The 16306-nt window shown below is 42.3% G+C and overlaps 1 protein-coding gene across 1 annotated transcript in view; it reads left to right on the top strand.

Annotated features, from left to right (window-relative positions):
* Positions 1-16306, top strand: part of LOC140636531 (uncharacterized) — a 139374-nt gene that overhangs the window by 80176 nt on the left and 42892 nt on the right. Inside the window, exons 29-32 of the mRNA XM_072831833.1 lie at positions 4210-4348; positions 12052-12205; positions 14260-14355; positions 15472-15627. Of these exons, the coding sequence (XP_072687934.1) occupies positions 4210-4348; positions 12052-12205; positions 14260-14355; positions 15472-15627 (545 nt within the window). The remainder of the gene's footprint in view (positions 1-4209; positions 4349-12051; positions 12206-14259; positions 14356-15471; positions 15628-16306) is intronic.

Genomic DNA, 16306 nt, shown 5'->3' with positions numbered 1-16306 from the left:
AATATTTTTTCATAAATGACAGTGAGAAGAAGGGCAGAGGGAAAAAACCTCATGATATACTGTCTCTAAATAATTAACTCCATAGTTACAGGTTAGAACACAAAGTAAAGCAAGCTAGGAGTGGGCAAGCCTAAAAAAAGTAAAGCTTTTTTTACCCCGTATCTACCAATTGGTTACTGGAAGCTGGACACTTTACTCTCTGGGTATCTCTCCATCTATAAAATGGAGGTGATAATACCTGTTTCATGGAGATGCTCTGTGGGTTAAAATGTCTCTAAAATTTCTATAAGAATGTGCATGCCCCTACTACACACTCATTTTCTTTCATTCCCTTTTTGGCCTATGTGAGCTAATATGGCAAGGTCAGAGCCAAGCATTTATTGTCAAGAATTTTTGCAGACAGTCCTCCATTAGCTAAGAGTAGCCTGATGGTCCTAAAGTAAGAATGACTGAAGCTTTAGTTTTATCTACCAAGTGTTAAACCATAAACCGTAACAAAGCACTAAATTCTAAGGTAAACACACAAGGTAAAGACTGAAATGCTTAGTAAGCTGAGTTGGTCAAAAGTAGGGAAACTAATCTCATTATTTTAATAATTTGACTTGCAGCCAAATGATATCATTAGTCATTTAATTATTCATTAATCACAATATATTATAACAGAGTAGCCAAAGATTTTAAAGGATGAGAAGAGCCGATGGAATGACATAATAATATGCCTATTTAAACCTAGCAGTCCTCAAACAGGTTCCCCTCTGGCCAGTGCATAAAGATGTCTGTGGGAGACCCGCACTTGTTTGCTGGTAGATTTTCAGGGTGCTACTGAGCACTGAAGAAATCTGTAAATGTTCAGATGGGAGACCTCGGGAAGGGAATGAGTGGCAGTCCTGGAGGAAGATGGTTCTCTGTCTCTGAGGAGGAGCATCCTGAAGAAGGGCTGGATTGGTGCGGACTTAGCAGAAAATGCAGAATTGGCGCAGACTACCGAGATCTCAAAACTACTAGCACGTCCTCAGTGTAAGAATCAAGAGAGTAGAAAAGTTCCAAAGCACACTTAGAGCCTTTTCCCTGTCCCTGAGACCAGGAGACAAGTGTCACATGGAGATGAGATAGAAGCCAAGATAGAGTCAAAGGCAACTTTCCAAAGGAAGATCCCACATAGGAGCTCCTACGGCAGCTGGGAGGACAGCATGCAGGGACGGTGATCTGGGGATACTTGCCCTCACTTGAATCAATGAGAGAACTAGGAGGGATGGTCTGGGTAAGACAGGAAAGGACACCGCAAAGGTGATGGGCCACATGGCACATGGCGAGTCCAGAGAAGGGTGAATCACCTACCAGTGCGACACTGAGGAACAGTAGCAAGTGAGGATGAATTGTCGAGGACAATGATTTCCTTCCAGATGAAGGGAATCGGTTTCTTACTATTTCTAGACCTCTGAACCAGAAACCCTTGAAGTATGTGGGGCCCGGGCTTTCCAAGGTGTGCAATTAGAAACATGCACTTGTCCTGTTGCCAGTGAAAACATTTGTGCTCCAGGGAGAATGTGCAAAGTTCTGCATACTCTGCTGAAAATAGATAAAGAGCAAACTGAACTTAAAAAAAAAAAAAAAATTCCCACTCTACGATAATCATCTCTTAAAAAAAACAAAACAAAACAAAAAAAAAACAGCCTTGGTTCCTCAGTTGCTGGCCCGCTTCCCAGAAGGAGGCAAGAAGTAAGGTGAGCAGAGAAGATGGTCTCTTCCTATCCTCGCCCAGCTCCTCTCAGCTCTTGCCAAGCTGTTTGGAGTTTGACAAAATGACTTTTGTGGGCTTATATGCTTTAAAATATTCTTTAAGAGGACACTCCAGATTTCAGCGTTGGTCCTCCCACTTGACCGAGGAAGCAGCTCTTCGACATTGAGCACAAGCTCTATGGACCCTGCCAAATCCTCTCCTTCCTTGAAAGCCAGCAACTCCCTTTGGATCAGCAGAGGATGTAATCAGCCCGTGGGAGTTTACACTGTGATTTCCTGGTAAAGGTTTAGGAGGCCAATTAAAGCCCAGATACTATCCACTAAACTTAGGGTTTCAGGAACTCTTGAGACAAACTAGGCACAAAATGTACTGGCTTGTGAGTATTCACGTGGAGACAGGGCCATTGTGATTCCTCTCTCTCCCTCTCTCTTTCTCATTTCCCAAATGGGACACTCCTGGGGAAAGGCTCATGTTTCCCGACGTTTCCTGGCTGAGGGTCTACTTCCAACCCCACCACCACCACTGCCTTCCCTGCCCTCCCTGCCACCTTCCCTCCCACCCAGCAGCAGCCTGATGCCACTAAGAAAGGGAAACCTAAATAAGGATCCTAAAATCCATAAACAACAAAGAAAGGCGGGTCCTCACCTCCACATCTGTGTTTTGGTGATAATGTTTCTGCTACCTATCAGCACAGAACAATTTTGCTGGGAAGTGACGTAGTGTAAAGGGGCACACACAGCATGCACATAAACGATAATGGAAGTAATGAAAAGAGAAAAATTATCTGCAACCAGCCACTGTAACAAGAGAGATATTCTTATTTGTTTTCACTGCCTTCTAGCCCTTGTCCAAACACACTTTACATTTAACAGAGCTTTCATCACAGGGTGTGGGCAACTTTATTTTCTTTTTTCATCGTCATTGCGGAGGATTCTAAACGTTCCCCAACTGGTTGCTGCTTAGCCTGACAAAATGTATCGCTTGCAGACCATCATGCTAGGCCTTGAACAAACAAGGCTCACTGACAACCCCTCCTCCCACCCACCCCTAAAATTCTTGTAGAATTCACCCTAACATGACTCCTCTTCTGGTGGAAGTTTCTTTTCAGTATAATATGACCATCAGATTTATAGAGAAGTCATAAAAATTTTGATGATTGGATCCAATTTTTCAGGGGCTGGACAAGTACCTAAAAAACATTTTTTACTTGTATGTAAAGTGTCAGATGGATATGAAATCTGGACTGCTCATCTTTTCCTAAAGCCAAAAGTATATATTACAATTATAAGCATCTCTTCTCAGTCCTGATTCTGCCCTAGTCAGGCTTTCATGGACAGCTTCCCCATTCCCTCAATTCCTCTGCCTTCCATGCATGTGGGAAGATATCCAAAACCAGGTCAGAGAGGGGAGGAGGCTGCTCAAGTCTGGACAAGCTATTGAGAGAGAAACTCTGGAAGTGCCTCATAGCTATCCCATTTCTCTTCTGCCTTGGGCTACATATCAGGCCCAGTGATCAGTTTCCACAATCCTCTTCCCATAGCAGGGATGTAGAAAGCTATCACTGTCCTCAGTGGGAGTTGAGGAACATTTCAGATCAGCTGACATTCTATTTAGCCCTGGAAGGGTGGCCTCCCACCCCACTTCCCTACCAGTGCTCCCTAAGGACTCATCATTTTCTTGCTATGCTCTCCCATTCTGACTAGCTCCCCTCCTGGGCCAATAATGGAGATACTACAGCCATCTAGATGCAGGCCAGTTTCCTCAACTTGGCATTGAGTGCTGCAAAATGTCCCCAGTTTAAATTTCCATTCAAAACACATATAAGAAAACAACAACAACAACAACAACAACCACATATAAGTCTGTTATATCTGGCCCACTTTTGCAGTAAGGGTCCAAAAAATAAGTCTGTTTAGGATATCTCATACCTACTCCTAAAATGATGAGAATCTCCTAGAAGACGCTGTGTGTATGTGTGCACGTGTGTGCACACACACAGGAGTGCATATTTCTTGCTTGCCTTGGATAGTCTTGAGTCTTCTTTAATCCATGAGCCAATGACAGAGAGGTTGATTTGTATGGCACGACTATGAGGAATGAATGCTGGTTTGTCATCTATAATAACTTTAAGCCCCTAACAGATCTACTGAGACCTATATTTTCCCATTCGTTTGATTCTTTTTTTCAATCTAGAGGCTGTAGCCTTGTAAAATTTAAAACTTTCATTCAACAGTATGTTCTTATTCTGCTGAAAAGCAAAGCAAATTTTTATCTTATTGAGGAAGGAAGGAAGGAAAGATAAATCAGTCCTTGGCCACTAGAACGTAAGACTTTGCTGATCTTGCAAAACATGTAATTAGTATACTCACAAACAAAAAGAAATACATTTAGGTAATAAGTTAGCTGCAGGGGTGAAATGATGGCTCATTAGGTCACACTATCTGACTAAAATGTCATCTATCTTCCAGGATCTGAGCTTCAAGAGCTACAGAAAATGATTGACAGCCTCCAGAGCCCCCAAGACCCTACCGAGGTGTCCCAGGCACTCCTCCTTCGTAGGGAGGTTATATTTTTGCAGTTTGACGCTGCAGTGAGGCACCTTATCCGGTAAGGGCTGGAGAATGAATCCTTCCAGTTAATTGTATGGGGCAGGTGCCTCTGAATGACCATCGTGGAAGGTCACTCTTGGCAGGATTAAATAACAAGTTTAAAATAGTCAGGGGCACAACCGGATCCAGAACACTGCGGCTACCAAATGTATCCTGCTGCACAGGCAGTCCATGTAGAATGTGTTTGTTTTGGATTATCATATTCTTGATTTTATTAAATGGGATTTAAATAGGTTAGTTGGCACAACAATTGCTGTTTTCAATGTTCAGGTTGTTTAATTGGGAATAATATTTTTTATAAATCTGAAGATGATTCCAAGAGTTTTATTTTTTTTTCCAGCCCTTAATTAGAAGAATTTTCACTGCACTTCACAATTTCACTGTGAAGCCAGTGGAATTGGCTGAGTTAAATTTATAAATTCAGATAAATAAATTGTGGGTATTAACTACTCTGCATACCAAAAAAGAAGGTCTATTTAGTTAATTAATCATGACTGATGAGAAAATTAGTTTGGATTGAGAGTCACCCTGTTTCTAGGATGAATAATAAGTTTTGTATGGAAAGGGAAGAGGTTAGGCCTGAGGGTCTCTGCTTGTTCTTAAATTGTCAAAATCAATTAACTTGCTTTGACTAATTCCCAGGGCAACTATTTAGCCAATGAGGAGGACCTCAGGAGGCTGTGCGCTTACCTGTGGATTGTAATTGCATTCCACCATTAGCATGGGCATCTATAGAGAATGGAAACTGAACTATATTTTCTCTTTCTATTCCAGATTTTCTTTACTCTGAGCATCAGGGATCTCTGGATTCAAATCAATTCAGCAGAACAATAAAATTAGACTAATTCATTTTCTTTTTATTGACAAACAGCTTTCTGAGCTATAGATTAGTCAAGTGGGTAGGATATAAAGACTCTAATTGTCAGGAGGACCATTCATTAGCCCTCTGATTCTGAAACTCCAAGTCAGAATTTGTAAAGAATTTACATAGGATGAAGAAATAGAACTGTACCCCAGAAGTTGTCTTTGGATTCCGGGTATGCAGGATTCTCCCAGGGGGAACTAGTCTGCTTCCCCTAGGAATTGCTTTGAGGGGCTTTCTTTGTCCTGGTACAGTCTGCAGGAATGGAGGCACTGTGTCCTATGTCTGGTTTCAGTATATTCAGTATATCTTTCAAAAGACTTTAGAGGGAACCGCTCGGGACAGTATATCTCCATGAGTCCCTTATTCATCACATGTCCTCTAGCCTTTTTCCTCTGGGGCTCTTCAGAGTGTGTATGTATTTGGAATCACACAGTTAGTAAGTGGCAGACTAAAACTAGAACCTAGGTGCATTTGACTCCCAAGCCTGAGAACTAGGATGGATGCCAGACAGCAGTATGGAGAGAAAAATAGACTCTGGAGAGAAGGCAGGAAAGAGAAGTGAAAAGATAAATGTCATCCCCCTTGATGATTTTAGTGCTAAACCTGCAAATAAGGAAAAGTCCTTAGATAATCAAGAGAAAGGAAGTAGGGGGGAGTTCCCTCATCCTTCCCCAAAGTTCACCATCTCTGAGCAAATATGACTGTTTACTCCAGGGAACTTTTTTTGCTTATGTTAACTGAAGGCTTCTCCAGAATTTGAAAAGGATGAACTGAACTTTTACCTGGAATGAGAGCAGCATGCTTCTATATAGAAAGAGGTTCCCTTTTTTATGAGGAAGAATATAGCTCCAGGACATCAAGATAGTGGCCCTGTAATCATTTAATATCTGGCTCCCACTATATGAGCCATAGATCGCTCTGGTTGCAGGATAGATGCATGTTTCTGGCTCTTCTTCTTCCTTTTCTTCTTCTTCTTTTTAAGATTTTTATTTATTTATTTGACGGAGAGAGAGAGCACAAGCAGGGGCAACAGGAGAAGGAGAAGCGGGCTGCTCAGCCCAATATGAGGCTCCATCCCAGGACCCTGAGATCATGATCTGAGCTGAAGGCAGGCACTTAACCTACTGAGCCACCCAGGCACCCTAGATGCAGTTTCTAAGCATGACAGTTTCACTCTGTCCGTCAACCTGACCTCCACCAAGCTTCTGGTGGAAATTGGTATTGGCCTCCAAGACCATTGGAACCACATTGCCCAGGGCCTGTCACCTCTAGGCATGTCCACCAACCTGCAGGAGTTCTTCACTAGCTGGTACAAGAAATGCCTGAGAAGTGAGCTTATCTTTAATTTCAGGTGAAGTAATCATTGTGTTGAAAGTAAATGGGTTGTACAGTGGTTCTAATCAATCTTACCTGTTTGGCAAACATCTGTCATAGACCCCTGCCTGATTTTTTTTTTTTTTTATGGCTTGTGGGCTAAGGATGGCTTTTATATCTTTAATTGGTTGGGGAAAATTTTTCAAAAGAAGAGTAGCATTCTGGGACACCTGAAAGTTCTAAGGAATTCAAATTTTAGTGTCCATAAATGAAGGTTTTTAGAACATAGTCATGCCCATTTGTTATAGATTAGATTATCTTGGACTGCTTTCACACAGAGTTGAGTGGCTGCAACAAAGACCATAAGATCCACAAAGCTGAAACTATTTACTATCTGACCCTTTAAGAAAAAGTTTGCCACCCCCAGATTTAACGGCTTGAATTCCTTTGTAATTCAGGAGTGGAGGGAGGCAAAACAAAACAAAAAGTCCCTTTTAAAGGAGCTCTATGGAGCAGCCCTGGTGGCTTAGCGGTTTAGCGCCACCCTCAGCGCAGGGCCTGATCCTGGAGACCTGGGATCAAGTCCCATGTTGGGCTCCCAGCGTGGAGCCTGCTTCTCCCTCTGCCTGTGTCTCTTGTGTTTCTCATGAATAAATAAGTGAAATCTTTTTAAAAAAATAAAAAAATAAAGGACCTCTGTAGAACAGTATAAAACATATTGCATGAGAAATGCCACTAGTCTGAATGTATTCCTGATGTTCGTTTGGAATGATTAGAGCAAAAAGGAGAAGCTTGAGGAGATACCCTGAAGGTACCGGTGATGTTTGCAACAAGCCCAAACCAGAGTACAGAAAGGGATCTCTAAAGAAAGCCTCGCCAACTTCTCAGTCCTTAAATTTTCGTTGGTTCTCCCTTCATTTTTAAATTTATTTTTATGCTCGTCCAGCTTAAGTGTCTCCAAACACAGAGATATTAAAGTGTGCTGCAGGGTTATCTGGGGATTTCTGAGAGATACAGAGAAGACCTCCTGTGAGCTTGGGCCTGGCTTATGACCACAGTCCTGGTCTCCAGTGTCTAAGAAGTGAAGAGCCACAACTTTTGCCTGGCTACGTTCAGGGCTACGTTGCAGGTGTTTTTGTTCTTGTTTTGTTTTGTCGTTTTCTTTTTTATATCCTTGCATCCAGGAAAAACTTAGCATGTGCCCTATGAATTCCCTGCTCCCTGTGATTTGAAGCAGCTTGCCTGGGATCATACTATGGGTAGCTCTGTCGCGCACAAGATGAGTGGTGTTTTAGGAAACCCTTGACTGTCCATTGACAGTAAGGCAGCTGGAGGGTGGCAGAGCAGTTTAGAGAATTCCACGCGTCTATTCTGGCATTTTAGTAGGCTGCTCAGACCTGACTTTATTAGGAGCTGGCGGTTGGCAGGTGCACCCTGACACAAGCAACAAGCCAGACTTTCATTTCCGTGAGTTTCCCTGATTCTTGAATGCTGCCAACAAGCTGTGCTGATGAGACCTACCCTCGCAGAAGACACAGGACACAGTTTACCAAACAAGGGTCCAAGCGAGTTGCGACAGAAACCCATGACCTGATTTCGTATTTCAAAAGGCATGATGAAAAAGACACATTTGCCCAAAACCTTAGTATGTAAACAAAATGTCGTTTCTTTCTTTCTTTTTTTTTTTTTTTTAACTGGAATTCTAAGAACTGAGATAAAGGAGAGAAGAAATTTACTTCTATTGACCTCCCACCATGTGCCAACTCTGTGGGACAGAAACCATTTTCTCCATTTTTTATAGAGGAGCAAATAAAAATTCAGAAAAGTTGCATAACTTGCTCAGGGTCACACAGCTTGTTGCAGCAGAACTTTCATCCTGTTTGTCAGACTCCAGAGCTCTGTTTCTTCCTTTATATCATGTTTCTTCATCTCTTCCTGCAGCACCGAGCTTGGGCTGGAGGCTGATGTGGCGTCCAGTTAAAGTCAGGAGAATACTTCATGGATGTTTGGTAGAAAAAAAATCTTCCAAAATATGGGGTCTATGGAGAGGGAGGAATAAAGAGGATCTGGTGCTAAAAATATTGGGTGTTATCTTGAGGCCCCTTTTTCCACATAGCATTAGAAACAGTTCTATTGCTAGGAGGGGGACGAGTCCTGCAAAGGACAGTGATCTAGATGAGGAATTGACTAAAGTGGGGAAAAGAAGAACCAATGATTTGGTCGGTAGTGGTGCCCGTAGTTCGAGTCTGGTCTCTCTAGAGAGTATATCATATTTTCTGATTCTGTAGCTTAGACTAGCTGCCACATTTACATCTGAATGTATTATATTTCTGAATAGTCTCCAAGCATCCATAAGTTAATAGACATAGGATGCACACGAAGCTATATCTGGGGCTCTAAAACTCTGCCAGGAATTGTGTGTGTCTGGTGTCTGTGGCACTTTAGTTACAAAGTTCCATACAAACTTGCCAGGATGGAGAGCACGTCAGTGTTCTGTGTTCTTTTATGTGATTGTCAGTCAGGTATAGCCACAAGAAGAGGACAAAAAAGACTCAGGAAAAACAAAGTTTATTATATTCACAGGTCCTAGAAACAGGATGTATGGCATGACTCACGGAGCCACATGGGAAAGCATCTGTGTGGGTCAGGAACAAGGAGAGTGCTGAGGCCAGAGCCTGCAAAGGCAAGGGAGGGCAGGGTGAACAGTGTAAGATCTGCTGGGTTGAATAATTCCGGTTGGCTTTGGGCTGTAGAGGTAGTCTCTAGCTGTCTGTTGACTAGTCCTGGGATGAATAAAACAGAGGAATTGCCTCCATAGACCCAAGGGTCAGATAGAAGAGGTATGGCTTTGGACTGGTTGGTTTGCATATCAAAGCCATGCTTCCTGCTGAGTCCTTCGCTATCTCTAAGAACCGGCTAGCACCAGGATAAGTGGTCTCTTGATGAGACAGAAAGGTTTTTAAATAAGATGTCAAAACATCCATAATAAACAAAACAAATTTAAAAAATATAAGCACTACAGTCAAAGATTGAACAAGTCGGATGAGAACAAAGCTAGACCCAGAGGCTGAGAGAAAGAGAAATCATTCTATGGATTGATGGGAGAGAAGAGCAGGAACGATATGAAAGGAACCAACCAGGGAAAGGTTGGATGGGATACTGGGCTTCTGTGCTCCTAATTTGGACTGAAAATAAACGTTTCTGTTAAAATATTCTGCTTTTTTGGTACCATTGTTTTAAGGAGATCCATACAATCTATACAAAGGTATGAGCATAGAAAGTACCATGGGAGTTTAGAGGATGGTCAGAAGCAGCTGGATAATGAACTCTGCCTCCCTGGGCTCATATTGGGCTGGGAGGTCAAACCCATTGCTGTAGCTTGGACAGTTCCTGCACTTTGCTTTGTACATAATAGGTGCTTGATGCATCACTGTCACAGGGGTCAAGTGAATGATGGGTCCCTAGCAGGGCCCACCGAGAATCATTAGAAAACAAGTGAATGATGTGAAGAACAGGATAAAATGTTCTCACTGAAGCAACTCCAGTCCCCATCCTTGAACTCTCCGGATAAATCAATTATTTTATCTAGTCTCTCAGTATAAAATAACATTCAACGATCTCTTGTTAATTCTCATTAAAATGTGAAAGGTGGTGTGATTTTTGCCCTATTACAATGGTTTGATATAAAAATATAGAGCTCCCTTTATCTGTCTTTGAACTGAAGTTTATAAGCCCCCTCTGCTGATGGCTGAAAGATAACTTTCTAATTCCATGTCATTCAGCCAAACTTAGAGCTTCAAAGTGGTCAGTTTCAGATTTAAAATTAATTAATTAAAGATTAATTAATCCCTGGTTCCCTTTGTTTTAGTTATCTCCTATTCACCCTGTTGGTAAGGGAAGGATTCTGCTCTAGGGTTATGGGGATGGTCAAACACATGACATCGGATACTGGATAGATGAGATCAATGGCAGTTTACTAGTCACATATACTCACAGCCCAGGGAAGTGGACAGTGCAAGCAATGCAGGACCTCAGAGGAGTTACACTTGGGAACGGAGTGAACAACCCGGAACCATGGAGACAGGCTTTGTAGTATCAAGACAGTGTGATGTCCCCTCATTTCTGCAGGAGAATGTGATTGGTTCATTTGAATACCTTTGTGGTCTGGCAGGGAACTGAAACCACTACTCAGGTATAGCAGGGATTATACTTGTTCCCTGTGAGAAGGAAGGTCATTGGACTAGAAGACCTTATCTGTGGGAACAGAGTGGGGAGGGGAACTTGTAATTAAGTTATTCAGGGCCCTGCTGATCTTACCAGATAATATTGGACCTTAATTTTAGGCTTTACAGCACACTTTTCTTCTCCTTCATTCCTCTCAGAAAGATGATGTAAGTTCCTGGGGGTCCTTATAAATCATCCTAGCAATTGAGGAGGAGCGATTACCTCACCTATCCATTGTGGTTTATCTGGTCCAACCCCAGATCTCTTCTTACTGGCCTGATGCCCAGCATCCCATACGGACGCTCTCTTGTGGAGGCGTAAGCACTCCCTGAGTCCTTCCCCAATGCTCTAATTACCTGCTAGTCTCTGGGAGCCTGCCTCATTTCCCTCGGTGCTAGTATGTCCCTCAGTTACATCTAATCTCCTTTTTTTTGATGTCTGCTTTATGCAAGACTTGGCCTAAGCCCATGGAAGATGCAGGCATAAGGTCCCCTCTGTTTCAGGATAGCCTCTTGTCAGTGTATCCCATGTCAGCATCTTTTCTTAGGTATCCACTAGATCTAAGTTCTAGAAACAGTCTTTCCTTGCTTACTAAACTCTTATTTCCTTTTGGGCAAAAAAAAAGGTCATTGTAATTTATCATGCATACTTCCTTCTCTACGACTTATAGTATTAATTTCATGCACTAGTCTTCAGGATTTTTGGTTCTTGATATGAAAAACCAAGTTTTGGTCAAAACAAAACAAAAAGCTTCCTCTGTCAAACCCCAAAATTTTCTTATTTAGCTTAAAATTTGGTTTTACATATCAAGAATTGCCTCTGCTATTAGTCTTAAAATAATCAATTCAACAAATAATCCATATCTTTGTTCTAGAGCTACAGTGGAACTGCCCAATATAGTAGTCCTATGTGGCTATTTAATTTAAAACCTTAATTAAGATTGACTTAGTTGACATAGAATTTAAAATTCAACTCCTCAGTCACAGTAGCCACATTTCAAGTGCTCAACAGCCACATGTGGCTAGTGGTTACCATATGAGACAGTCAAACTTAGAACATTTCCACATTGCATAAAGTTCTATTGGACAGTGCTAGTCTAGAGTATATCTACTTTTCCCTTGAGGGCTGTGACTTGTGAGTAAAGGGCGATGTGTAAAGAAAGAGGGGTGAGGGATGAGATCATTGAGAAAGAAACCTATGTATATCTCAAAATGTTATCCTGCTGCCGTAACTTTGAAGAATATTTTGAGCTTTAGAAGCATAAATAACTGCTTTTCTTTCCCTCCGTGTTTTGGTAGAAGAACATTTTTGGCAGCTGGAAATGCTTCTGCCTACCAGTCTGTCACAGATGGCATGTATCACGGATTGCCACCTCTGAGCAATTCTCTCGTGAAGAGCATTTTTGCTTCACAGCTCAGCCTGCCCCAGCCACTAGATCCACAGAGCCTCCAGGTATGTTGAGAGGTATTTTTATACCTATAAATGGTGTTTTGTACATCGAGGATTTTGGTACTTTGTTTCCATTTGGTTTAAATTTTGTAGGGGCTCTCCATGTTCTAGTGCTCTTTAGCCTTGCTTCACTCCCCTTCATTGACATGGGAGAGCAGCCTGGGCTCTGTTATTCATAGTCAGAGTCTTCCGCCTCCAAACTACTCAACAGGAAAATTGAAACCATAGCTCACAGCTGGTGGCAAAACCAACAGTTGATCTTTTCTATTTGATAAATAATAATGACAGCAACTATACTACATAAATTAAGGCCAGCATCTGAGTTTTGAAGAGCCAGGATTACAACAGGCGTTATCAAATGTTATCCTGGCAACTATTATTGCTCCTGGGTACCAACAGTATTACCCACCTTCCATAACTAAGAGCTTAAGGTTCTGGCAGGCCAGACATCAGACTGCTGGGCAGTCATGGCAGCACTAGATCATAAATTTTATTGATTATCTATGGCCGTATAACAAATTACCCCAAAATTTAGCAGATTAAAACAATAAATATTCATCATCTCATATAGTTTCTGAGGCTCAGGAATCTGGGAAGAGTATATTGTATAGTCCTGGCTAGTTGTGTAGATCTCTCATTAGTCTCCAGTCAAGGTACTGGCCCGGGTTGTAGTCATCTCAAGGAGATGAATCTGCTTCCAAGCCCACTCACAGGGCTGTTGGTTGGCATCAGAATATCCACTTCTGAACTCATTCATGTGAGCTTCTCCACAGGGCTTCCTCACAACATGACAGATGGATTCCTCCAGGGCAAACAATTCAAGAGACAACAAAAGACAGAACCCAAGGTGGAAGTCATAGTCTTTTTTATTACCCAATTTCAGAAGTGACATCCCAACATTTTTGCCATATTTTATTTTTTTATTTTTTAAGATTTTACTTATTTATTCATGAGAGACAGAGAGAGAGGCAGAGGGAGAAGCAGGCCCCATACAGGGAACCTGACGTGGGACTCGATCTCACGTCTTCAGGACCAGGCCCTGGGCTGAAAGCGGCGCTAAACCACTGAGCCACCCAGGTAGCCCATATTTTGCCATATTTTATTCACTAGAGGTGGGTTACTAATTTTCATCCACACTCAAGGGGAGAAGACTTAAATTCTACCTCTTAATGGAAAGAGTATCAAAGAAGTTAAGAACATATATTTAAAACCACCTTACAAACCCAGGTTTTCCGACTTTAATAGCTCCAGCTTAGTGTTTTTACGTTACAAAGCTAAGCCAAGTAACACCAATATCAACCCCCTATAAGTCCCACACTCTTACCTTCCCTAGCAATAAGACAGTTACTCTTATCCCAAGACTTGACCCTCATTTAGTCCCAGAAGACAGGAATTGGGCCTATCCCTACTGCCTTTGCATGTTGCCTCAGATTAGATAGATGCAAGTGTCCTGGCTTCCTGTTACCTGAATCAACTCCAACTCTAGGAATTGTTTGAAATCAGTACCAAGTCTGCAAGAGTAGAATGGGGTCAGATGGACAGGCCTACTATGTCCAGGGCTGCATGTGGTGCCATAAGTAGTAGGGGATGCCTTAGCTGTTGGACAGTGATATGGAGAAAGCAGAGGCCCACATGTTAATGTTGTGGCATTGGCTTTGAGTTGTTACCTACAACTGGAGTACAACGGTGATGAAGGAAAACATTTTAAAATTCTTAATACTGAGAACATTTGAGTGAGTTTACTTTTGTTGATCATAAGTGTGTCCCACTGTTATAGTATCCTGGAACTTCCAAACATTGGTGCTGACCAGTAAACTGAAATCTTAAATACCCTTGTATGTTTAGCCAGATCCTGGAAAAAAAAAAAAAAAAAGGAAAAAAATTATTACTCTCTCTTCTACATCATCAGAGATTTTCTATCAAGAACTATGTCTACATAGTAAATAAATCATCTTATGGCGTTTTGGAGTACAGACACAGAAATCCTGTTCATATAAGATGTTTATTATTTATGGACACAGTAGCGCATTATTGTGTTTCTTATTTGGTTCTTTTAGGCATCTATGCTATTCCCTTGGAGAGCATTTCTGGAAGATGGAGGACTGTTTCCGGTTATGAGTAACAGCCCAGATACCCTAGAATACAATATGCAGGTAGGATAGGTCTTCCCACTTGTCACGGAACTGAATGAAGACTGCAAAACAGGCGTCATTGGGTCCATAGGTCAGTGGTAAATAATTTATGAGATAAGCAGAGGTGTTTGATTATGAAGCTGTAAACCCAGTGCTACAAGGTGAGTCATGCTTTCTTATGACGGAAGAGAATCATGCTCTTACCAAGTATGGGCCTCCTTCATGGCCTCAGCTGCAATTTCCATGGCCGGTAATGATCTGGGAAGATGGCAATCCATCTCCAATCACTCTCTGAGCCTCTTAGAGAAACACCTAGGCTGGAAGCTCGGGGCAGTGCGGGGGGGGGGGGGGGGGGTTGTGACCAGGACCCTGGCCTGCCTGTGAACAGTGGTAGGAAGAGAACCCATTAAGCACAATTCATAAGGAGAATGTCTTTGGATTATTTGTTTCCCCTGATTCCCTAAGCAAGTATCATTGTGTTCTCATTTTTAAAAATAGAAAATATAGAAAAGTATTAGGAACAACATGAAAATTAGTCATAAATTTGCTTCAAAATAATATGGAAGTGGGGAGGGATAGGGATAGGTGCAGGACTGGCTATAGGTTGATGGTTCTTGGGGCTAGGTGATGGGAACTATGCTGTTTGCTTTTGCTTATGTTCAATATTAAGTCAGTTTGGATTTTAAAAAATATTTTATTTATTTATTCATGACAGACACACAGAGGCAGAGATATAGGCAGAGGGAGAAGCAGGATCCCTGCCAGAAGCCTGATGCAGGACTTGATCCCAGGACCCTGGGATCACGACCTGAGCCAAAGGCACATGCTCAACCACTGAGCCACCCAGGTGTTCTTATATCTGTACTTTTAAAGAAAAATTGATGTCATACTAAACATTTACCATGTACAGCTGCTACTGTAAAGTGCTGGGAGACTTGACTTCCATACAAAGCCAAAAGTCTAAGATGTTCAAGGAGGACTTTGAGCTAGAAATGTTGCTCTGATTTTTATGGATTTTCTAATAGTTGAGAAGGCAGGGCTTGTAAACATAATTATCCCTGGTTTTCTCCCCAAAATCATGTAAAAGAGATACAAAGAAATCTTCAAAATGAGTGTGTTGTTCGTTTTTGTTTTTAGCTGTGCCTCTGTAGGCTGAGTGACCGTGACCTCAAGGTGGCTCATGGAGAGCTGGTGGGCATGCAACTGCTTTTGGAAGATGTACTTCTGAGCAACTATCATATGATCTTGGAGGATCCCTCCAGACAGCAAGCCACACTGGACAAAAACACTCAGGTACTCTTGGTGAACAGGCCACATAACCAGCCAATGCTGTATTGTACTACAGGCCCTTCGTATCTGGGAGATGGACCAGGGCGCCCCCTCTGTCCAACAGCCTTTCCCAGTGAGTCCCAGGACTATGCGAAGGCTGCTTCGGAGCAGCAATGGAGCAGGAGTCACCTGTGATCCGTGGTACATTCATTTCTTTTCATTTTAAAAATAGAACAAAGGTGGGAGGGCCATTGAAACCAAATGGAACAAATCATCTAACTAGCTGGATTTCCTTATGACTCACACACACATTTAAAGTTGGAAGACACATTTAGAAGTGGAGTCGGAAGGACTGGAGAGGTATGAGAGAGGACCCTGGGTGGACATCTCCAGCCTGGGCTCTCGTCCTCATCACTCAGCTAGCCTATAGACTCCTAAGCAAGCATTCCCTCCTCTGGACTTGTCCCTCTGAAGCTCTAAGGTACCAAGAGCCCCTAGCCCACCTGGTATCATAACTGGAAACAGTTCTGCTCATATCTAGGAACCAGACAGAGACTTGTCTGGACACAGAATAAGCTAGCTGGTGCCCCTATCTGAAGAGCCTCCTCTTCCGAGCCAGACTTTCTGGAGAGATCTGCAGCAGCCACTTCTGATTCCTTACCTTTAATCTGCTCCTCAGAAACTACAATTTGTCACCACCCTC

Source organism: Canis lupus, chromosome 7 (assembly GCF_048164855.1).
Source record: "Canis lupus baileyi chromosome 7, mCanLup2.hap1, whole genome shotgun sequence".
In the NCBI taxonomy this organism is placed as follows: Eukaryota; Metazoa; Chordata; class Mammalia; order Carnivora; family Canidae; genus Canis; species Canis lupus.
Note: the sequence above shows the minus strand (reverse complement) of the source record. Positions and strands in the feature narration are given on the sequence as shown.